Source organism: Carcharhinus amblyrhynchos, chromosome 18, assembly GCF_965287045.1.
Source record: "Carcharhinus amblyrhynchos chromosome 18, sCarAmb.v2.hapA, whole genome shotgun sequence".
In the NCBI taxonomy this organism is placed as follows: domain Eukaryota; kingdom Metazoa; phylum Chordata; class Chondrichthyes; order Carcharhiniformes; family Carcharhinidae; genus Carcharhinus; species Carcharhinus amblyrhynchos.
Genome location: NC_137341.1, coordinates 23,098,858 through 23,123,284, shown reverse-complemented (window position 1 = coordinate 23,123,284; position 24,427 = coordinate 23,098,858). Strand labels below are relative to the sequence as shown.

The window sequence follows — 24,427 nt, the reverse complement described above, 5'->3', positions numbered from 1 at the left end:
ATGGGCCGAACAGCCGTCTCCCAGCTGCATATTGCCAATGTCAGGCTGTGTGCTGACTCTCCCCCCACCCTCCCCATGCAGACACACGGCGGAAATCCTCTCCGGCTGCCTCCCAGCTTTCAGTTACCGCCAGCGCCGAGCTATCCTTGTGCTGCTGCTTCTCACTCCGATAAATGCAGCTCCTGGCCCGCCCGCCGCTTGCTCCCCTCTCCCGGCACCTCGGCTTCTCCCACTCCCGCCGCCGGGCAGCTACAAGGCCGGATGATGTTAGCCCGGAGCAGCTGGCTGCTGCTTCTGAGCAGAGCAGGTAAAGCTCAACATTCACCCAGTAACAGAATGTTTTAGTAGCGGAACGATCACAAGGACAACTCTTTATTCTGCCATTACATTGTATCATGTTCTGTGCGGTTGTTGCAGTAAATTATTATAGATGATGTATTTGCATATCTGTGGATCGGGACAGTGCCTTTTACTCTAGAAACATTTGCTCGTCGAAACATTGCTCTTCCAGATGTGTGATAGTAAAGTCCCAGCAATAACTGGATCTCTGCTACCGCGTCTGACCCTGGAACAGATTTGTGTTCCAGCTCTGACTGAGCTGTGTGTGTGTGTGTAACAGGACTGAGTCTCAGTGCTGACTGTGTGTGCGTAACAGGACTGAGTCTCAGTGCTGACTGTGTGTGCGTAACAGGACTGAGTCTCAGTGCTGACTGTGTGTGCGTAACAGGACTGAGTCTCAGTGCTGACTGTGTGTGCGTAACAGGACTGAGTCTCAGTGTTGACCGTATGGGTTTGTGTAACAGGACTGAGTCCCAGTGTTTGTATGGGTTTGTGTAACAGGACTGAGTCCCAGTGCTGACCGTATGGGTTTGTGTAACAGGACTGAGTCCCAGTGTTTGTATGGGTTTGTGTAACAGGACTGAGTCCCAGTGCTGACTGTGTGTGCGTAACAGGACTGAGTCCCAGTGCTGACTGTGTGTGCGTAACAGGACTGAGTCCCAGTGCTGACTGTGTGTGCGTAACAGGACTGAGTCCCAGTGCTGACTGTGTGTGCGTAACAGGTCTGAGACTCAGTGTTGACTGTGTGTGCGTAACAGGACTGAGTCCCAGTGCTGACTGTGTGTGCGTAACAGGACTGAGTCTCAGTGTTGACTGTGTGTGCGTAACAGGACTGAGTCTCAGTGTTGACTGTGTGTGCGTAACAGGACTGAGTCTCAGTGCTGACTGTGTGTGCGTAACAGGACTGAGTCTCAGTGCTAACTGTGTGTGCGTAACAGGACTGAGTCTCAGTGTTGACCGTATGGGTTTGTGTAACAGGACTGAGTCCCAGTGTTTGTATGGGTTTGTGTAACAGGACTGAGTCCCAGTGCTGACCGTATGGGTTTGTGTAACAGGACTGAGTCCCAGTGCTGACTGTGTGCGCGTAACAGGACTGAGTCCCAGTGCTGACTGTGTGCGCGTAACAGGACTGAGTCCCAGTGCTGACTGTGTGCGCGTAACAGGACTGAGTCCCAGTGCTGACTGTGTGCGCGTAACAGGACTGAGTCCCAGTGCTGACTGTGTGCGCGTAACAGGACTGAGTCCCAGTGCTGACTGTGTGCGCGTAACAGGACTGAGTCCCAGTGCTGACTGTGTGCGCGTAACAGGACTGAGTCCCAGTGCTGACTGTGTGGGTTTGTGTAACAGGACTGAGTCCCAGTGTTTGTATGGGTTTGTGTAACAGGACTGAGTCCCAGTGCTGACCGTATGGGTTTGTGTAACAGGACTGAGTCCCAGTGCTGACCGTATGGGTTTGTGTAACAGGACTGAGTCCCAGTGCTGACCGTATGGGTTTGTGTAACAGGACTGAGTCCCAGTGCTGACCGTATGGGTTTGTGTAACAGGACTGAGTCCCAGTGCTGACCGTATGGGTTTGTGTAACAGGACTGAGTCCCAGTGCTGACCGTATGGGTTTGTGTAACAGGACTGAGTCCCAGTGCTGACCGTATGGGTTTGTGTAACAGGACTGAGTCCCAGTGCTGACCGTATGGGTTTGTGTAACAGGACTGAGTCCCAGTGCTGACCGTATGGGTTTGTGTAACAGGACTGAGTCCCAGTGCTGACCGTATGGGTTTGTGTAACAGGACTGAGTCCCAGTGCTGACCGTATGGGTTTGTGTAACAGGACTGAGTCCCAGTGCTGACCGTATGGGTTTGTGTAACAGGACTGAGTCCCAGTGCTGACCGTATGGGTTTGTGTGTGTAACAGGATTGACTCCCAGTGTTGATTGTGTGTGTAACAGGACTAACTGTGTGTTTAGACAGTAAGAAGTCTCATAACACCAGGTTAAAGTCCAACAGGTTTATTTGGTAGCAAAAGCCACTAGCTTTCAGGCCTCTGACTCTTCGTCAGATGAGTGGAGAATCCTGATCACGAACAGGGGATGTAAAGACACACAATTTACAGAATACTGATTAGAATGCAAGTTTTTACAGCTAATCAAGTCTTAAAGGTGCAGACAATGTGAGTGGAGATAGCATTAAGCATAGGTTAAAGGGATGTGTATTGTCTCCAGACAGGACAGTGAGATTTTGCAAGCCCAGGCAAGGCATGGGGATTACAAATAGTGTGACATGAACCCAAGATCCCGGTTGAGGCCATCCTCGTGTGCAGAAGTGTGTAGAATGCCCGTGACTGCTGAAGTGTTCAGGCATTTGGCCTCTGACCTTCGGGTGAGAGTTCTCCAAGGCGGCCTTCATGACACACAACAGCGCAGAGTCGCTGAGCAGAGACTGATAGCCAAGTTCTGCACACATGAGGACGGCCTCAACAGGGATCTTGGGTTCATGTCACACGATCTGTAACCCCCATGACTTGCCTGGGCTTGAAAAATCTCACTTACTGCCCTATCTGGAGATAATACACATCTCTTTAACCTATGCTTAATGCTATCTCCACTCACATTGTTTGCAACTTTAAGACTTGATTAGCTGTAAAAATTTGCATTCTAATCTGTATTCTGTAAACTGTGTCTCTTTATACCCCCTGTTGGTGGTCAGAACTCTTCATTCACCTGACAAAGGGTCAGAGGCCTGAAAGCTAGTGGCTTTTGCTATCAAATAAACCTGTTGAACTTTAAACTGGTGTTGTGAGACTTCTTACTGTGTTTACCCCAGTCCTACATGGGCCTCTCCACATCGTGTGTATTTAGACAGTAAGAAGTCTCTCAACAGCAGGTTAAAGTCCAACAGATTTATTTAGTAGCAGGGAATATAATAGCAGGGAAATAAAGCTCGCATGGGACTATTTCAAAACACAATAGGGGGATTCTACCTCAAGTACTGGGCTAATATTTTAATCAACATTACTGGAGCTGACTATCTGGTCGTTATCATACTGTTTTTTCGGATCTTGCTGTGTGAAAACTGGTTGCCATGTTTCCCATCTGACGACAATGACTACTATTCAAAAATACTTTAGTGTCTGTATAGGACACTAGTTTGTCCTGAGATTGTAAAAGGTGCTAAAGAAATAGAAGCTTCTGTGTGAGTGTGAAGGGTTAGACTTATTGCATAACCTTACGGCCCTCCTCAGTCTCAGTCGAGGCTCACGGCTGAGTAGTAGTTGAGGTAGGAAAGGACTGGCTGAGGAAAGGTGACATGGCAACAGGAGAAAGGAGTGAACAAAGACACAACAACAACTTGTATTAATGTAGCATCTTTAACATAATAAAACTTACCAGTGCATATCGTAGCATTATCAAATAAAACTAGCATTGAGTTTGCAGGATAGACGACCAATAGCTTGGCCAAAGGCCGAATGGACAAAGAGACTTGGGGATGTTTAGGGAGGGAATTGCAAGGCTTGGGGCCAGGGCAGTGGACAGTACATGATTAAAATTGGGCATCAGAGGCCAAAATTGGAGGAGTGCAGAGATCTCAGAACCCTGTAGGGCTGGAGGAGATCACGGAGATAAGGAGACATAAGGTTATCAAGGGATTTTGACACAGGGTTACAATCTTATCCATAGGAAATTCAAACTTCTAAAACGATGAGTCATTAACTGGGTTCTTTCTCCTTCAGGACTTTTACTCGCTTCAGTGCAGTCGGACTGTGGAGGTGTTCTGTTGCCCAGTGTCACCAGTAGAATCCTGCAGTATGATCTTCTGGTGTCTGACTCTATCAATGGGACCGAGTGCTCCTGGATTCTGCAAGCACCCTCTTCACAGACTGTTGAATTGGAGGTTATCTCCTACCAGACAGTGTCCCGGACAGACACCAGCTGCACCTCTTCTTATCTGGCCATCAAATTGGGGCCAACACAGAGAGAAAAGCAGTTCTGTCAACCGTTCTGGAGCATTCCTGAGATTGGGAGAAAGTTAGTGATTCGAGGGAAAGGGCCAGGTGTTGTTACCCTACGATCAGCTTATGGCATGAAACAAGGATTCAGTCTGCGGTACTCAGGTGAGTTGTGATACTTTGTAAATCACGAGTTATTTGGAAATGTTTATAGAAAGTTTATCTATCCCTTTCACTGGGGAGGCCATATTTACATATTCTCTCATTCAAGAGCAAATTTTGGGAAGACAAAATTCGGAAAAAACTATTAAGAAAATAAACACTTCCTGAGCTGAGGTAAAGCAAAGTCATTAACAAATAGAGCAATTCATAAAGAAATGAGCAGAGTGTGAGAGGGCCAGTGTGCCTGTGTATGTGTGTGTCTGGCTTGCTCTGAGTCCCAAGTTGCTCATTCACTCACTGGCTGTGTGCCCATGGTTAAATGTATCAGTGGATGCTGGTGAGAGTCAGAAAGCCAAAACTGAGATTAAGGTGCTCACTCTCACCCCCTTGCCCCTCGCCCCCCCATCAGCCCCTTGGCTTTCCCCCGCCCCTGCCTTGGCCCCCACCCCCACTCCCGCCTTGCCCCCTCTGCCCCCTCCCCATCTTCACCCCCTGTCCCCGCCTTGCCACTCCACCCCTGTCCCCACCCCCACCCTGATCCCACCCTGACTTGCCCCCTGACCCCAACCTCCCCCATCCCGCCCTCCTCCACCCCTACCCCCACCTTGCCACCCCGCCCCCACCTTGCCCTCCCTCACTCCTACCCCCACCTTGCCCCCTTCGGCCCCTGCCTTGCCCCCCTCCACCCCCGCCTTGCCCCCCACCCCTTTTCCCCCAACTCTCTCCCCACCCTCACCTCCCCTCCCCCCCCATCTTCTCTCCCCCACCCCACTCCCAAACGCACATACACATAATCTCCCTCCCTCAGTCCCACGCATACACGCTCTCTCTCTCTCTCTAATCCCACTCTGCAGCTCCTGATTTGTTGCTTTCTAGTTTATGGCACTTCAACTGCATGTTGAAGCATTTTTAAATTCAAGGGTTTCTGCTCAGTCACCCTTTGAGGGAGTGAATTCTAGATCAATTCCTCACTGGCCATAGAAGAGGTTCTGGAGGAGAGCAGATGTGGTGCCATTATTCAAGAAGAGGGGAAGGGAAAAACCAGGAAACTACAGGCCAGTCAGTCTAACATCAGTGGTGGAACATAGGAATTAGACACAGAAGTAGGTTTTCAAGCCTGCTCCACCCTTCAATCAGATCATGGCTGCTCTCTTCCTGATCTCAAATCCACCTCCCTACCTGTTCCCAATATGCCTTTAATCCATTTTTTAATTAAAATATATCTATCTCCTTTTTAAGACCATTTAACAATTCAGACTCCATCGTGCTTTGGTACAGCTAATTCCACAAATTCACCATCCTCTGTGAGAAGTAGTTCCTCCAAATCTCAGTTAAATCTACCGCCTCTCGACCTATACCTGTGACCTCTTGGTGGGAAAGCAATTGCAAGCAATTCTGAGGAACTGAATGAATCTGCGTTTGGAGAGGTGGGGATTAATCAAGAACAATCAGCATGGTTTTGTTCAGGGAAGATCATGTCTGACCAACTTGACTGAATTTCTCAAAGTGGCAACCGGGTGTGTAGATGAGGCAATGCACTTGAAGTAATCTTCTTGGGCCTCAGCAAGTCTTTTGATAAGGCCCCACATATGGGATTGACAGCAAAGTGAAGAGGCCATGGGAAATTCCAAGGAAATTTGACAAATTGGAACCAAAATTGGCTGAGTGGCAGGACGCTGAGGGTGATGGTCAAGGGGTGTTTTTCTGTGTCCAGTGGGTCCCACAGGGATCAGTGTTGCAGCCTTTGCTGTTTATATAAATGAATTAGACTTGAATATAGGAGGATTGATCAGTAGGTTCGTGGATGATATGGAAATTGGTAGGATGATAAATAGTGAGGAGATTAACCTTAGGTTACAAGTGGAAATAGGCTGGTCAGATAGGCTGATCAGTGGCAAATGGAAATGAACCTGGATAAGTGTGAGGTGATTCACTTGGACAAGGGAATATGATGAATGATGAATGGCAGGACCCTGGAATGCATTGAGGATCAGAGGGACCTTTTTGAGCATGTAAACCAGTCCCTTAAGACAGTAGCTCTGGTTGGTAAAGTGGTTAAGAATATGGTATATTTGCTTTTATTAGCTGAGGCAGGAATTAAGGGCAGGGAAGTTGTATCAGAACTGTATAAAATGTTCGTTAGCCACAGCTAGAGTATTGTGTACAGTTCTGTAACCTACATTTATAGGAGGGATGTGCTAGCACTTGAAATGGTGCAGATGAGATTTTACCAGGAAGCTGTCTGAACTGGAGAGTTTTAGTTATGAAGAGCGTGTGGATAGACTCAGAGCAGAGAAGACTGAGGGGTGACATGATTGAGATGTATAAAATTGTGAGGGACATAGATAGACAGGAAAAAACATTTTCCCTTGATGGAGGAATCAATAACTAGGGGACAGAGATTTAAGGTAAGGGGCAAAAGGTTTAGTGGGAATATGAGAAAAATCTTTTTCACCAAAAGGGAGGTGGGAGTCTAGAACTCACTGCCTGAAAGGGTGGTGGAAGCAGAGATTCTTATAACATTTAAGAAGTATTTAGATGTGCATTTGCATTCAATGATATGGAAAATGAGATTAAAATAGTTGGGTGGTTTGTCTTTGTCTGCTGCAGACATGATGGGCTGAATGGCCTACTTATGTGCCGTATACCTCGATCTCCTCAAACCTCTGGTTCAAAACAAAATCTCTTCAGTTCTCCTCTAATCCCTTCTGCCAATTGCTTTATTAAATCTGTGGCACCTGGTTATTGACCTTTTTGCTAAGGGGAATCAGCCGTTGCCATCCACTCTATCTAAGGCACTCATTTTATAGACCTCAATGTAATCTTTCCTCAACCTTCTCTGTTACGAAGAAAACAAACCCAGTCCATATACTCTTTCCTCATAATCAAAGACAAACATTCTACATTTCTGGCAACACCCTTACAAATTTTCTCTCAACACTCGAGTGTAATCACATCTTTCCTGTCATACTATAAGGCAAGAAATAGGAACAGGAGTAGGCCATTCAGCCCTACGAGGCTGCTGCACCATTTAATAAGATCATGGCTTATCTAATACTCATTAAGACCACTTTTCTGCCTTATCTCTAACCCTTAATTTTCCAATTAATTAAAATCTTATTAATGTCTACCTTGGGAAAGTTCAAGGACTCGGCTTCCACAGTTCCCTGGGGTAAAGAATTCCAAAGATTCACCGCTCTTTGAGAGAAGAAATTCTCAATATATGGTTGACCAGAACAGGACGCAGTACTCTAATGTTTTATTCACAGAACCTTCTTTATTTCTGTACCTTACTCCAGCTCTATAACTCCACACCCGAGTTATCTGCTCCTTCAGTTCTGGCCTCTTGCACATTCCCAACATTTATTCACACTGCTGCCAACAGCTGCACCTTCAGACACCCTAAATTGTAGAATTCCATGTATAAGCCTCTCCACCTTCCTTCCTCGTTCTCCTTTTAAGACACTCTGTAGAACCTACCTATTAAGCAAAGCTTATTGTCATCTGCCTTATTATCTCTGATGTGGCTTTAGGTGTTCATTTTATTTGAAAGCACTCCTCTGAAACACTTTTGGGATGTACAAGGTGCTATATGAATGCAAGCTGTGTGTTTTTCTCTTTTGACATAAGAACATAAGAAATAGGAGCAGGAGTAGGCCATCTAGCCCTTCGAGCCTGCCCCGCCATTCAATAAGATCATGGCTGATCTGTCGTGGCTCAGTTCCACTTTCCCGCCCTCTCCCCATAACCCTTAATCCCCTCGCTTATCAAAAACCCATCAACCCGCATCTTAAAAATATTTAGCGAGGCAGCCTCCACCACTTCAACAGGCAGAGAATTCCAGAGATTCACCACCCTTTGAGTGAAGAAGTTCCTCCTCAACTCCGTTCTAAAATGCCCCCCCTTTATCTTGAGGCTGTGCCCTCTAGTCCTACTATCCTTTCTGAGCGGGAAGAGTCTCTCCACCTCTATCCTATCCATCCCATTCATCATCTTATACGTTTCAATGAGATCTCTCCTCATTCTTCTAAACTCTAACGAGTACAAGCCTAGTTTATTCAGCCTCTCCTCATAGCTCAACCCCCTCAACTCCGGTATCAGCCTAGTAAACCTCCTCTGCACTCCCTCCAAGGCCAAAATATCCTTGCGTAAGTGCGGCGACCAAAACTGCACACAGTACTCCAGCTGCGGCCTCACCAATGCCCTATACAGCCGCAGCAAGACCTCCCTACTTTTATATTCAATCCCCTTCGCTATGAAGGCCAGCATCCCATTCGCCTTCCTGACCACCTGCTGCACCTGCAAGCTGGGTTTTTGCGACTCATGCACAAGGACCCCGAGGTCCCTCTGCACCGTCGCCTGCTGCAGTTTTTCGCCATGTAAGTAATAATCCTTCCTACCATTCTTCCTACCAAAGTGGACCACCTCGCACTTGCCAACATTAAATTCCATTTGCCATTTCCTGGCCCATTCGCCCAGCCCATCTAGATCCTTCTGTAGACTCTCCACACCCTCTGCGCAATTTGCCGTTCCACCAATCTTGGTGTCATCAGCAAATTTTGACACCATACACTTGGTTCCCTCCTCCAGATCATCTATATAAATGGTAAATAGCTGAGGCCCCAGCACCGACCCCTGGGGCACTCCACTAGTCACCAACCGCCAATCCGAATAGCACCCATTGACCCCCACTCTCTGCCTCCTATTTGACAACCAATCCTCTATCCACGCTAACACCCTACCCCCAACTCCATGCCCCCTGACCTTCTGCAATAACCTCTTGTGAGGAACCTTGTCAAACGCCTTCTGAAAATCAAGAAAGACCACATCCACCGGCTCTCCTCTATCCACCGCCCTAGACACATCCTCATAGAACTCCAATAAATTTGTCAGACATGACTTCCCCTTAACAAAACCGTGCTGCGTCTGCTCTATCAAGCAATTCCCCTCAAGATGCCTCGCTATTTCCTCCTTGATGACGGATTCTAACATTTTACCTACAACAGACGTTAAACTAACCGGCCTATAATTCCCTGCCTTTTGCCTGGCACCCTTCTTAAACAACGGCGTAACGTTAGCCGTTTTCCAATCATCCGGCACTTCCCCAGAATCCAGCGACGTTTGGAAAATAACCACCAAGGCATCCACTATCACCTTCGCCATTTCTTTCAGAATCCTCGGATGCATTCCATCCGGTCCTGGGGACTTGTCCACAATCAGTCCTTCCAGTCTGTCAAGCACCGCCTCTCTAGTAACAATAACGTCATTGAGACCCTCCAGTCCTACCACCTTTCCATCGCTAACACCCGGCAAATTATTCACGTCCTCCTCCATGAAGACCAAAACAAAAAAGTTATTCAAGACCTCAGCTATTTCCCCATCCCCTACCACTAAGTCCCCCTTCTCATCCTCTAAGGGTCCAATGTTCACCCTAGCCAGCCTCTTCCCTTTGATATATTTATAAAAACTCTTGCTATCCTTTTTTATATTAAGCGCTAGCCCAGCTTCATAGTTTCTCCTACCCTCCTTTATCAACTTCTTTGTCAATCTTTGTTGACATTTAAACCTCTCCCAATCCTCTTCTCGCCCACTACTCTTAGCTACTCTAAACGCATCCACTTTTAATTTAACACTTTCCTTCACCTCCTTCGTTATCCACGGCTTATTACCTCTCCTCCTATGGTCCTTTTTAACCATCAGAATAAATTCCTGCTGAGCACCAAGAAAGATCTCCTTAAAGATCCTCCATTGCTCCTCAGCAGACCTACCTTCCAACGCACTCCCCCAGTCCACATTCGCCAATTCTTCTCTCATCCTACCGTACTCCCCTCTGTTCAAACAAAGGACGTGTGTCCGGGAACCCACTTTCTCCTCCTCCATCTGCACCAGAAACTCCACCATACAATGATCACTCTCCCCAAGAGGATCCTTCACCGCAAGGTCCCTAATTCTACCCGCCTCATTACATAGCACCGGATCCAAGATAGCTCGCTCCCTCGTCAGCTCCAACACACACTGTTCAAGGAAATTATCCCGGCAGCATTCCAAGAACTTCTCCTCGAGCCCACCGCGTCCAACATGGGTCGACCAATCAATATGTACATTTAAATCCCCCATAATTATCACCATTCCATTCCTGCACGCCGCACTTATTTGCGTGTTAACAGCCCGCCCCACCTCCAGATCATCATTTGGGGGCCTATAGATGACACCCACCAGCGTCTTCCTCCCTTTGCTGTTCCTAATCTCCACCCACAACGATTCCACTTTCTGCTCTTTGGCTCCTATATCATCCCTTGCTACCACCCTGATGCTATCCTTAATCAGCAGAGCTACGCCCCCCCCTTTTTCCTCCCGCCTATCCTTCCTAAACACTTGATACCCCTGGACATTCAGCTCCCAGTCCCTGTCACCTTGCAGCCACGTCTCTGTAATGGCCACCAGATCATATCCATTTGTGCTGAACTGCGCCACCAGCTCATCCACTTTATTCCGAATGCTTCGTGCATTCAGATAAAGTGCTTTCATCCCAGCCTTCACCTGGACCCTATTTGCCAGAACGCCACCAATCATACTCACGCCCCCTACTCCCTCTATTATTGGGACATCCTCGGCCTCTTCCCTTACCTGTACCCTCTCCTTAACTTTAGACCCCGTAATGCACGGTTTTTATCACTGTGTGCTATGTGTGTGTTGCTGCAAATGGATTTGTTAACTGAATATTAAACATGGTGTGACTGGTGAGGGAGTGATGCAGTTCGAGTGCTATTACAATTCCAGTCATGCATCTGAGTGCCAGGCTCTGCTAATGAAATTCCAATCATGTTTTGTTCTCATTCCTAGTGCTTGTACCAGATGCTAACCATCGAGAAATTGACACAAGAGCCAAGGAGATGCGAACTCTGATTCCATTAGTTTCATCTGTGAAGGGAGAGGGTGAGCGAGTTTACCTCAGCAAAGGAGAAGCTGTCACATTCTCTACAGCAACTGGAAAAGGGCAGCAATTCATTTCGGACTATCCCAGCATGTCAACAGTGTGGAAGAGACAGAAGCCTCCCTGGACGCATCAATCTCCCTGGTCTCCCAGACATCCTTCAGATCAAAGGAGGACTCGGTTTCTGTTGCAGCCAGGAGAAGTCCCAGCAAAAGAGGATTCCCACTCAGATTTCAGTACCACATTCAACTTCAAATCTCTGAGAACACAAACTTCCGCAGAAAGATCAAAATCTTCATTAGGACCAGAAATGCTTAAAGTTGCTCCTTCAGATTCCAAGTCCAGCCTCCAACTTTACCTTACCTCCATCCTCCCCTCCCCCTCCAGCCTGACCTCCCCCTCCCCCTCTCACTCCCTCTCCCACTCCCTCTCCCTCTCTGGCCCGACCTCACCCAACCCCTCCCCATCCCCCTCCAACTTGACCTCCCCCTCCCCCTCGACATCCCCCTCCCCTTCTGGCTTGACCTTTCCCCTTCCCTCTGGTCCGACCTCCCCTGCCCCCTCCTCCTCCGGCCTGATCTCCCTCTCCCCCTCTGGCCCAACATCTTCTACCCCCTCCCCCACATCCTCTCCTTCTGACCTGAGCTCCTCCACCCCTTCTGGAACAAACTCTGTCTCCGCTCTTGTCCTCAATTCCAAACCAAACCTCAGCTCAACCCTCTCTCTTAGCCCCAGCTTTCCCTCCTCTCTTCTCTTATCTGATAATGCACTGTTTTTAAGTCAGAAGAATGCATTAGCTCCATCTTCAGCTGTTCCAGACAAAGGGCAGGGGGATGTAATGAGTCAAAGTGAAAGCAAACCAAGCAGGCAGTCTATGCTGGAGTTATCAGAAAGTGTCTGGGGCGTGTTCCCTGACTCACAGCAAAATTCCAGTTCAGGGCAGGAGCTGCCCAGCACATGGTCTGTGGAACCCACTCAGATGAATAATGGTGAAGATTATGCGGACACCAGAAGTGATGTCAATACCCACCTGCTCAGCACTTCACCGGGAGAAATACAGTCCCTGCTACAGATCTCAGGAGATGTTGTGAGCAGCATTTCACCAAAGACCGACCAAACATCAATTACCCAGTCAACACCACCGTCTCTCACGATGGCGTTTAAAATCTCCTCAGTCACAGCGGACATTCTGGGAGATGAGCTTTCCCAGGATGAGTTCAGGAGTAGCCAGCAGGGCCGCTCGGACACACATGGCATCACTCATTCGGCAGACCATGGGATGGAGTTAGTGACAAGGCCCCAGTCATGGGATGACATGGAGGTTCCAGTCATATTGACCCCAGCCCATGACCTTTCACCTGATTTAAGTATTCTTACTGAGGAGGGAGTGGTGGAGATGTCCCCAGGGGGTGGCTCTGTGAACAGGGTGGAAAGATCCAGCACAGCAAGTGCGACAGCACGGACTGAGAGCCGGGACCAAAACGCCCTTCCGGGTTTCCCTGCCAACTCCAATGAACTTATCACACCTCAGTCAGAACAAGACAGGAAACAGGAAAGTGAGTCAGATCAACACATGCTTTTCTTCTCTCAGATCACTGACATTCCTACCTCAGAATCACTCTCCGTTCAAAATGTAATTACGCAGGATCTTGTAGACAGCTTTAGGATAGGGACAGTGAATCAGCCAGAAACCACTCACTGGACATTAGATTTCAAAGATATTTCGTCAGATTTTGGTGGAACCATTACACCAGCTCTCAGCCAAGTAATGATTAAATCCACATCCAGTTCCTGGAGCATGTTTGAATTTCCTGAGTTGATGACCCATTCTTCAAGCCTTCCAGTACAGGAAGTTACTAATGGCGTTGAAACAGATACAGCAACACTGAGTTATGAATCCAGACCCAGTGGCAGTGCACGTCTCTCTGAAATACTTCCAACAGTTGCCTCTCTGAGTGGTGCCGTCACAACACAGGGTGCTAGATCACAGAGTGCTGGATCACAGTTCCCAGTAACAAATGAAAATGCCCTCACGACACAAGGGGTATCATTCAACAACAGAATCCCCAGCTCTGTTTCATTCACTCCGGGAATGAGTCTTGCTTCCATTTCTGATGGAAATGGAGGTGAAATGGTGTCAGTTCAAGAGACTGGGGACAGTGTTGATATTACAGGCCCAGGCTCTGAGATTGTGAATACCAGAGACACCCCAGTGGGGGATGGTGGGAATGTGACAGTATTCACTATCAGCAAAGACAGAATGACTGAGGCAATGACAACTCACAGCCAAAGGTTAGAGGTTACACCGGATGCTAAAAGCAGTTCAGAAATCTCAGTCCTTTTTGACTTTTCAGGAACTGAAAAGGATGGCAACGGAATGAATGCACTCCTTGACAACACTACTGAAATGATAGTTACCACAGAACCTTCTGGTAAAACTGATTGGTTTGAGCAAGGAATCAGCTCACCATCAAATTCTGGAGGGAAAAATATAGGTGGGTCTCCAACTGAGGGTAATGTTGTATCTGATGACAGCGTCCCATCATTCAGCCCAAGAACATTTGCTCCAGAGCCTATTACACCACAATCACCAGTAAATATAAGCCCACCATCTGTTGAAGTTAATCATAGTGCATCTCCACATAAAGAGATCTTTCCAACCAGCCCGCCATTCACATGGATGCCAGAGAGATCTTCAAAAAGGTTGGAGGAGTCTCCACCGTTGACCAGGTCCGGAGGAATCATTGCCCCAACTTCAAGTAAAACCACAATGCTCAGATCTAACAATCCAGTGTCATCTTCAGGAAGGACAATTGAGTCACCCACACCTGCAGGTGAGAGGTTTAGAAAGACCTCAGCCCCAGTAATGAACCAAACCTTCCAGGAGGTGAGCAGACCACTCATTGCCTCAGGGACTTCATTCTTTACTCCAGGATCCTTAGATCCAACTCAGCCTGATACCAGGCACCCAACACCACCTTCACTCTCCATGCTGACCCACCCTGTTGTTTCAGTGACAAATCTGGCACAGCTTCTACCATCTGTATCCACCTTTGAGACAGCATCTCAACATTTTACTGACCAGAAAGGCAGCAGGAATTCACAAACACTTGGGAGCTCCCCTAAAACCTCTGTCTCAGAAAGTGGGGAACTAGCCTGGCCAACCACTGTTCATTTGAAGTTTACAGTTCCTCCTCCTCCAGCTTTTCCTTCTGATGAAGAGGAAGGAAAGGTTGTGACCAGTAAGGGGCCTCCCTTATCGTCGACACTCCAGTTGAACCAGTTGGGATCACAGCCTAATGATGGTTCACCAGGGCCTAGTGTTACCCATGTTGACACAAAGAATCTTAGCAACAATCCAACCCAATCAACCCAGCCTGGAGGAAACAAACAGTGGCAAAGGGAAATATTGTCAACACTTGTTGCTGCTCACACCGCCACCTCTGAGAGCCTTTGGACTTGGGGTCAGTCTGATTTAGGGACATTGCCAACTAGTCATGGGGTAGTCCCAACCTTGGCGTCCTCAGTTTCTCCTGAAGGAACCAGATCACTTCCAACAGTTGCAGTGATAACCAAGTCAGTGATAACTCCCAGCATTCCCAACACCCCAACACCTGGCAGTGACAACAGCTGGACGCCAGGCAGAGATGACACCTCTCTAGGCTCACCCACCCCAGCAATGGGAATACTGACATCCCTGCTACCAACAGCCCAGCAACTGCATTCGCATGTTAACACAACGCCATCAGGGAAAGCTGTGCAAATCACAATGCATCAACCTACATCAGGCAGACATTGGGAAGTGATGAACTCAGTCTCATCGTTCACTCCAACAGAGAAACATAAACACATTTTCATCGTGGGAAATAAACTGCCAATGATCAAAGGTGAGTTTGGTGACAACTGACAAATCGCAAGCTTGAATGGTCAGAACTGACTTTGACCTGAGGCCAGAGTTTCTCTGCTTACTGTGTTGGGCAACACCAACAATGTGTTCATGAGGTAATTGTAAACACAGTCAGAACAACTCATCCCCTGGAGCTGGATGGAGGAGCAGGGAAAGTTGTGGATTTATTCACTTTCTCTAGAATTGATAAGGGGGGTCTGTCCAAAGGCACTGTTAGTGACACAGCAATGTTAACACATTTCTATTGTGAAACTGTGGAATTTAGCAAAAAGAAAATATGTTTATTTATATAGCACCCTTCATGATCTCAGGATGTCCCAAATCCTTTCAGCTGATGAAACATTTTTGAAGTGTAATTACTGTTGTGATAGAGGAAACATGTCAGCCAACTGTACATAGTAAGATCCCACAAAGCAAAAAGAGGAGTCATATCAGGCTCAGTATTAACTCTGTTTCTCCCTCCACAGATGCTGCCAGACTTATTGGGTTTTCTTTCTAGCATGTTCTGTTTATATTTCAGATCTCCAGCATCTGCAGTATTTTGCTTTTATTATCCCACAAAGTGAAAATGACCAGATAATTCATTTTAGTGATGTTGATTGAGGGGATAAAAGTTAGCCAGAACATGAGAGAGAACTGTCCTGCTCCTCTTCATAATAGTCCGGTGGGATCTTTTACATCCAAATGATTTTGGTTGCAAGGTGACAGGGACTGGGAGCTGAATGTCCAGGGGTATCATGTGTTTAGGAAGGATAGACGGGAGGAAAGAGGGGGTGGGGTAGCTCTGTTAATTAAGGATAATATCAGGTCGGTAGTAAGGGAAGATATAGGCTCCAAAGAGCAAAACGTGGAATCGTTGTGGGTGGAGATAAGGAACAGTAAGGAGAGGAAGACACTGGTGGGTGTGGTCTATAGGCCCCCAAATAATAACTCGGAGGTGGGGCGGGTTATAAACAAACAAATAAATGATGCATGCAGGAATGGAACAATGATAATTATGGGGGATTTTAATCTGCATATTGATTGGATGACCCAAGTCGGACACGGTGGGCTTGAGGAAGAGTTCTTGGAATGCTGCCGGGATAGTTTCCTTGAACAGTGTGTGACGGAACCTATAAGAGAACGAGCTATCTTAGATCTGGTGTTGTGTAATGAGGCAGGTAGAATTAGGGATCTTATTGTGAGGGATCCTCTTGGGACGAGTGATCATTGTGTGGATTTTTGATGCCGATGGAGGATGAGAAAGTAAGGTCCCGAACCTGTGTCCTCTGTTTGAACAGAGGGGAGTACGATAGGATGAGAGAGGAATTGGCGAAAGTAGATTGGGGGCGCAGATTGGTTGGTAGGACAGCTGAGGAACAGAGGAGGATTTTTTAAGGAGATCTTTATCGGTACTCAGCAGAAATATATTCCAATGGTAAAGAAGGAATGTAGGAGAAGGGATAATCAGCCGTGGTTATTTAAGGAAATAAAGGAGAGTATTAAATTAAAAGCTGATGCGTTCAGAGTGGCTAAAAGTAGTGGGCGATTAGAAGATTGGAAAAAATTTAAAAATCAACAAAGAATGACTAAGAAGGTGATAAAGAAAGGAAAGATAGACTATGAAGCTAAACTAGCACTAAATATAAAAAAGGACAGTAAAAGTTTTACAAACTTATAAAGAAGAGAAGGCTGGCTAGAGTGAATGTTGGACCCTTAGAGGATGAGAGGGGGGACTTAGCGGTGGGATATGAGGAAATGGCTGAGGCTTTAAATAAGTTTTTTGCCTTGGTCTTCACGGAGGAGGACACGAATAGTTTGCCGGATATTAAAGATAGAAGGATGGTAGGAGTTGAGGGCCTGAATGCGATTACTGTCACTAGAGAGGTAGTGCTTGATAGACTAATGGGGCTGAAGGTGGCCAAGTCCCCAGGACTGGATGGAATGCATCCCAGAGTTCTGAAAGAAATGGCAGAGGTGATAGTGGATGCCTTACTGATTATTTACCAAACTTTGCTGGATTCCGGGGAAGTGCCGGAAGATTGGAAAACGGCTAATGTTACGCCGCTGTTTAAAAAAGGTAGCAGACAAAAGGCAGGGAATTATAGGCTGGTTAGTTTAACGTCTGTAGTTGGAAAAATGCTGGAATCTGTCATCAAAGAAGAAATAGCGAGGCACCTAGAAAAGAATGGTTTGATAGAGCAGACGCAGCACGGATTCGTTAAGGGGAAGTCGTGTTTAACGAATTTATTGGATTTCTACGAGGATGTGACTAGTGCGGTAGACAGAGGGGAACCGATGGATGTGGTGTTTTTAGATTTTCAAAAGGCGTTTGATAAGGTGCCTCATAAAAGGTTGCTACAGAAGGTTAGGGTGCACGGAGTTGGGGGTAAGGTGTTAGCGTGGATAGAGGACTGGTTGTCTAATAGGAAGCAGAGAGTTGGTATCAATGGGTGCTATTCTGATTGGCGGTTGGTGACTAGTGGAGTGCCGCAGGAATCGGTGCTGGGGCCTCAGCTATTTACCATTTATATAGATGATCTGGAGGAGGGGGCTGAGTGTAGGGTGACGAAATTTGCTGACGACACGAAGATGAGTGGAAAAGCAAATTGCATGGAGGGTGTGGAAAGTCTACAGAGGGATCTGGATAGGCTGAGCGAGTGGGCGAGGACCTGGCAGATGGAGTATAATGTTAGCAAGTGTGAGGTTATCCACTTCGGCAGAAATAATAGTAGGAGGGATTGTTATTTAAAAGGCAAAAAGCTGCAGCATGCTACAGTGCAGAGGGACCTGGGGGTCCTTGTGCATGAGTCGCAAAAACTCAGTCTGCAGGTGATCAAGGCGGCGAATGGGATGCTGGCCTTTATAGCGAGGGGGATAGAATATAAAAGTGGGGAGATCTTGCTGCAACTGTACAGGGTACTGGTGAGGCTACAGCTGGAGTACTGTGTGCAGTTTTGGTCGCCGCATTTGCAGAAGGATATATTGGCCTTGGAGGGAGTGCAGAGGAGGTTCACTAGGCTGATATCGGAGATGAGGGGGTTGGCCTATGAAGAGAGACTAAATAGACTAGGTCTGTACTCGTTGGAGTTTAGAAGGATGAGGGGCGGATCTTATAGAGACGTATAAGATAATGAAGGGGATGGATAGGGTAGAGGTGGAGAGATTCTTCCCGCTTAGAAAGGATAGCAGGACTAGGTGGCACAGCCTCAAGATAAGTGGGGGGGCACAGTTTAGATCAGAGTTGAGGAGGAACTTCTTCACTCAAAGGGTGGTGAATCTCTGGAATTCTCTGCCCGTTGAAGTGGTGGAGGCTACCTCGCTAAATATATTTAAGTCACAGGTAGATAGGTTTTTGATAGACAAGGGAATTAAGGGTTATGGGGAGAAAGCGGGAAAGTGGAACTGATCCACTTCAGATCAGCCATGATCTTATTGAATGGCGGAGCAGGCTCGAAGGGCTAGATGGCCTACTCCTGCTCCTATTTCTTATGTTCTTATTTAACATCTGATCCAAGAGACAGCCCCTCTTGGTGAGATGGAAAGACACATGTTGGAAACACTGGAATATAGAGGGAACACATTGGAAACAATGCGAGATGGAGGGTAAACTGGGAACATTGGGATATGGAAGAACTCATTGGAAACGATGGGATATAAAGTGGGAACAGTGGAATATAGAGGGGACACAAGGGTACAGTGGAAGTTGGATAAAGTTAAAGGATGGGACAGGCAGGTGGGGTTTGAATGGGAGTGCACTGGAGAGGTTTGAGCACACTAGCAATGGAAGAAAGATCACAAGTCCCCAGTTCAGATGTTTTCATCTGCAACTATGTGTATGAACTGTGCTCAGTGTTTGGTCTAAATGTTAATGTGGAAAAATGTTCTTATCAATAAAACAACTCTGTTGATGGACCGCAGCCAACATGAAAACCTCAGGCTTCAGTCAAGTGTTCCATAGCCTGTGGTACTGACAGACAAGCTAGTCTGTCTATCATCAAATATAATATTTCATTACAATTTCTGTCCCTTTTTTCTGGTTACAATTCTCCCCAGGTCAGATATCACTTCAAATTTCTAGCACAGAAGCAGATTATTCAGCCCATCTGGTCTATGCTGATGTTTGTGCTCCCCACAAGCCTCCTTTCACCTTAGTCTTATCTCACCTTATTAGTAAGTAGTTTTTCTATTCAAGGGACAAGGCGACAGATGGATCTGAACACAGGGATGAGGATTTTTCACTTGCTCTGTCTTCCAGAGGGTGCCACAGTGAAGATCCCAACAAAACTCATTCTGGACATGAACTTCACCCCCCAGTTGGCAGACTCAACATCTGAAAAATACCAAAACCTGACCGAGGATTTCACATACAAGGTGAGAGTTCAAAATCATGCTGTGTTCCATAAAACCCTCAGCCCAGCCACTTCCTTGTGCAATAGTATCACTTCTTAAAGATGGAGTGTAATTGTGTTGTTGTGTGATATGTTTGTTCCCCACCCTGAGCTGATAAGAGTCTTGACAATTTGTAGAGGCTTCTAGTGTCATTCCAATCCCAGCAAGTGCCAGATGATGCACTGAATGTGTGGTTAGAACAAGACTCATTTGCAGAAAATCCTTGCTTAGCATTGTCAATTGGTTAGCAGAAAATGCGACATTGTGTGAATCACTAACACAATATTATAAATAGAATTACGTTCCTAGGGGAAAGCTTTTGGAATGTAAAGGCATCACCAAATGATCTTGAGCTAACTGTCTTGTTTGGTTGTTTCTTGCTCATCATCACTCCCCCTCTTCCATGCCCATCCTTTGTTGCATTGCCTTCAAATCCTCTGTAAACAACACTTCTGCATGGGAGGCAAAATTTGCAACATCCTCAGCACTTAGCTCATGCAATCCAATTTGCTTGACCATTTCCACAATTGTCTCTTGGATCTTTTCAACAGGTTCCACATACAGTTTGGCTTTAATGCAATTTGGCCACAACTTCCTTTGCATACTATTCAGATTGGATGAGGCAACCTCTTTCCACACCATAGCGATGTTATCAATGGCCTTGACAGTGTTGTAATTTTTTCAGGGCAGGAGAATCATCACCTTCAGCTTCCCTGATGGCTTTTCCAAACGTTCTTCCCTGGTGATGGGCCTTGAAGGTTGCATTAACTCCTTGATTCATGGATTAAAACAGTGGAGTTTTGACAGGTGCTAAATGATCACTAATATTTTTCACTAAGGTTATCAAGAGCGACAGGGTGACAAGGAGCAATGCCCAGGAAGAGCTATGCTTTTTTGGAAAGAATAATCCTGAACAGTCGGGCAAGGATAGGCTGTAAACTGATTCTCAAAAATGGCTTGGGTTACCCCCTTTGTCATCCACACAACTGGCAGTCTATTCATTGAGTAGCCCTTCATTTTGGGACTGTTAAATAAGCAGTGAATTCACTTTAAAATTACCTGCTGCATTTCCACCAAGCAGCCTGGCATACAACTTCTACTCTTGAAATGTATGTCTCAGAAGGTATCCCTTTGCAGAATAAACCAGTTTCATCAACGTTAACTATGTGTTGAGGAGTCTCTCCAATCTCCGCCATGATTTCACATAGTGTTTTACCTGCTTTTATCATCAGCACGGGCAACTTCCCCACTTACAACAAGGTTATGAGCACATCCTCTGTACTTTGCAAATCACCCACGACAAACACTAAATGGTCTATGTTTGAACTTTTCACCAAGGCCTTTCTTAAGATCTTGTATAAACTCCAAACCTATTCGTGAATAAGTGTTGAACTAAGAAACAGAGTTTGCTGAGTTTGATGTTTGATCCAATACTGTACTGGGAGGCTTTGGAGAATCTATCGGTACTTCTCATTGTGTTTTCTCAGCAGAAAGTACTTTACAATCACTGCCACTTTGTTGGCTCATTATGAACAAATTAACGAATAATACTGCAACAATTCAACAGAATTAAGATGGCGACCAGAAAGAATACAATTTTGGGTGCTTTACAAAATGACACAAACAGCCCATCTACAAGTTAGTGCCTGCTTACCCAGCAATCTTCAAAGGGACAACTGTAGACCACTACAAAACTGTACAGTACAGTGCACTGTAATCTGGGCACAGATCAAAGTACCTAAAGGTTCTCTAAAAACTCCAAATGCAGAATTGCCTGCACTCCTCTTCACCAAAAACTATGTTCTCACAGCTTCATGGGAGTTACACAGGAATAAGGGGCAGACAGTAACTTTAACCTAACAATGCTACAGGAGTCCGGATGTTAATTTCAGATTAAAGTTAATGTGAAACTACATTGTGAGGACACCCTGTATTTGGGAATACTGCTGTTTAATCAATTGTTCTCTTGTGGTCCGATGGACTATTTATTGCTCACTTATTTAAATTTCCATGTAAGTAATTTTCTAAGCATTGTAGGTAAATTGCATTCACAGCTTCAGGGGAAACCCTTCTGCTTTTTCTTCTCCCTCTTATTTAGTGAGACCAAACCACTGATCCATGTTAGTATTTATATAACTGAGTAACACTGAGTAATCCTTCACGGTGTTAGTGTCGCTGGGTAGCGGTTCATGCTGTTAGTGTCGCTGGTTAAACATTCTCACTGGTAGGTTTTACATAATCTGACAGGCAAGAGAGATCATTTTCATAATTTTCATCATTCTGCAGGTTTCTCCATTTTATAAGAATGTTCCTGGATTTCAGCAGTTGCAGGTTAAACAGTTCAGGTGATTAAAGTTCAACTGATTAATTCACTTATCGTGCAGTTTAATAATGAGAATTATTTTCCATTTTATTCGATGCAAAATTAGCACTTATCAGATCTTTCATCATTAATACTTCGCGTCTCCTCCATCATTAATACTGTCTACTAATGCCTCCATCATTAGTAGTCTGTAGAATCAGAAATTAACACTTTGTGAACACCATGGGGTGTTAATACAGTGTGATGTCACGTGTGTGTGTGCGTCTGTCTGTCCATATGAGTGTGCTGTTGCCTGTGGACATTGTATATGTGTGTGTGTGTGTGCGTGCTGTTGCCTGTGGACACTATATCTATATATATGTATATGTGTGTGTGTGCTGGCTGTTACCTGTCGACTGTGTGTATGTGTGTTTTCATTCCTGGCTATTGTCTTATTTCATCGGCCTGTTTCCACAGTGCTGGGAGCGTGTTGATCGATTTTGATGTCACCTTCATTGCAAAGGAAATTGGAAGTTATCTGTTGGACCCCCGTTTGATCTTCAATATTACTGGGTTATACGATGCCATCTCTGGCGGGTTTGAGATCGATGGAGCTCGGGTGCTGGGAGTGTACATTTCAGGTGACTGTCACCAACCACTCTGCAAAAACCTACCTTCTCTTAAACACACACACTCAACATCTCCCCTCCTCTCTCCAAACTTCTTGAGTTAGGGGTGATTGAAATGATTGTAAGATCTGATAAGATAAAGAGAGAAATATTTTCACTGCTGGAGTGGGGGAGTCCAGAACAAATGGGCATAACCTGAAAGTTGGATCTACATTGTTTTGGGTGATGTTAAGAATCACTTTTTCACACAAAGTGTGGTGGAATTCTGTGACTATCTTCCCTAAAAGGCTTTGGATTCTGGGGTCAATTCAAAATTTCAAGGCATAGTTGAAAATATTTTTGTCAGGGAAGGGATTATGGAACGAAGATGGGTCGATGGAAATAAAGTGCAGGTCAGACAGGGTGTTAATTGAACGGCAGAACGTGCTGGAGAGACTGCATGGCCTCTTCCTGTTCCTTCACTGTTTTAGTGAAATTCCTGCTTTAGTTGAGGGGATAGAGAGTTCCCTGGGCCTGAGAAAGCACCATCCAGAAAGGAGGGGAGAATTCCCCTAAACAGTGACAAATAAAATGAATTGTTTTATCTCTTTCTGCAGAGGGTTTCATTGCTTTGTGTGGTGAGGTGTTTTCCTGCCAGACTGGGTTCCAGTGTATTCACAGCAATACAAGGAATGTGAGCTGTACCTCTCTTTGCCACACTGACTACTGCAAAAACAGTGGCATCTGCACTCACAACGTGGGCCAGGGACCCGTGTGCCAGTAAGTGACACATTTTTTAATTTGCTGAGTGTTTGTTGGCTTCTACATGGGCCAGGAAACTCAAAACAACTTTCTTTACAAAATTTTTAAAACTTTATTTATTAGTGTCACAAATCGGCTTACATTAACACTGCAATGAAGTTACTGTGAAAACCCCCTAGCCACCATATACTGGCACCTCTTTGGTTACACGGAAGGAGAATTTAACATGGCCAATGCACCTAACCAGCACATCTTTTAGACTGTGGGAGGAAACTGGAGTGCCCAGAGGAAACCCTCGCAGACATGGAGAGAACGTGCAGACTCTGCACAGATAGTGACTTGCGCCGGGAATGGAACCCAGGTCCCTGGCACTGAGGCAGCAGTGCTAACCACTGTGCCATCATTGCCAGCTGCTATCCAACTTGCTCTCAAACATAGGAACAAGAGAAGCTAGTTAACCCCTCAAGCCTATTAGGCTAATAGCTGATCTAACTCCACGTACTCACTTTTGCTTCACATCCGTTCGTATCATTGTTAAATAAAACTGTATAATTTCCATTTGCAGAAGAGAGTTCCAAACCTCTACCACCCTTTGTGTGTAGAAGTGTTTACGAATTTCCTGAAAAGTCTAGCTTTAATTTTGAGGCTATGTCCCCAATCATAGACTGCCTAGCTAGTGAAAATATTTATCTCGATCTACCCTTATCTGTTTGTTTAATCCCTGCTCATAGTTTAACCTTTTGGGTACAGATATCATTCTGGTAAATCTAGTTAGTTATAAATGGGGAAACATGTAGGATGGGAGGGCATGAGTGAGTGAGGGGGAAGGGGTTTGAAAAGAGTTATTTCTTCAAATGCCTCTGAAATAATGCATCTGAAAATGTCATTCCAAAGCAAAATATTTCAGAAGTCTCCCACTGTGGGAGGGAGTGGTAGTATCAACAGTCAGTGTAGTGGGTGTGGTGGGACAATTGATCACTTCATTCCCTTGCAAGGTTCACACATTTTCAATTTTTTTTTTTGACCCAATCGCAAAAAGTGAAGTCCAGCCACTTGAATAGGGTGCCAGGTGACAACAACATAGGGTCAAACCCTTCCCATTC

The 24,427-nt window shown here is 45.9% G+C and overlaps 2 protein-coding genes across 2 annotated transcripts in view; both read left to right on the top strand.

Moving 5' to 3' along the window:
- Nucleotides 1-12,171, top strand: LOC145355185 (uncharacterized). Its single transcript, XM_080207098.1, has 4 exons — nucleotides 1-307; nucleotides 4,063-4,443; nucleotides 11,284-11,760; nucleotides 12,155-12,171. The coding sequence occupies exons 1-4, from the start codon at nucleotides 1-3 to the stop codon at nucleotides 12,169-12,171; spliced, it is 1,182 nt and encodes a 393-aa protein (XP_080063224.1).
- The window catches only part of vap (vascular associated protein), a 38,138-nt gene continuing 25,704 nt past the window's right edge, over nucleotides 11,994-24,427 (top strand). The window contains exons 1-5 of the mRNA XM_080206554.1: nucleotides 11,994-15,261; nucleotides 19,519-19,634; nucleotides 21,939-21,997; nucleotides 22,432-22,595; nucleotides 23,180-23,342. Coding sequence (XP_080062680.1) covers nucleotides 12,213-15,261; nucleotides 19,519-19,634; nucleotides 21,939-21,997; nucleotides 22,432-22,595; nucleotides 23,180-23,342 — 3,551 coding nt within the window. The 5' untranslated portion in view covers nucleotides 11,994-12,212. The remainder of the gene's footprint in view (nucleotides 15,262-19,518; nucleotides 19,635-21,938; nucleotides 21,998-22,431; nucleotides 22,596-23,179; nucleotides 23,343-24,427) is intronic.

Excerpts from the sequence above, each read along its gene's own strand:
- LOC145355185 (XM_080207098.1), top strand. The coding sequence starts at position 1 with ATGGGCCGAACAGCCGTCTCCCAGCTGCATATTGCCAATGTCAGGCTG. Across the intron at positions 308-4,062 it reads GCTGCTTCTGAGCAGAGCAG|GACTTTTACTCGCTTCAGTG; the intron begins GTAAAGCTCAAC and ends TTTCTCCTTCAG. Across the intron at positions 4,444-11,283 it reads ATTCAGTCTGCGGTACTCAG|TGCTTGTACCAGATGCTAAC; the intron begins GTGAGTTGTGAT and ends TCTCATTCCTAG.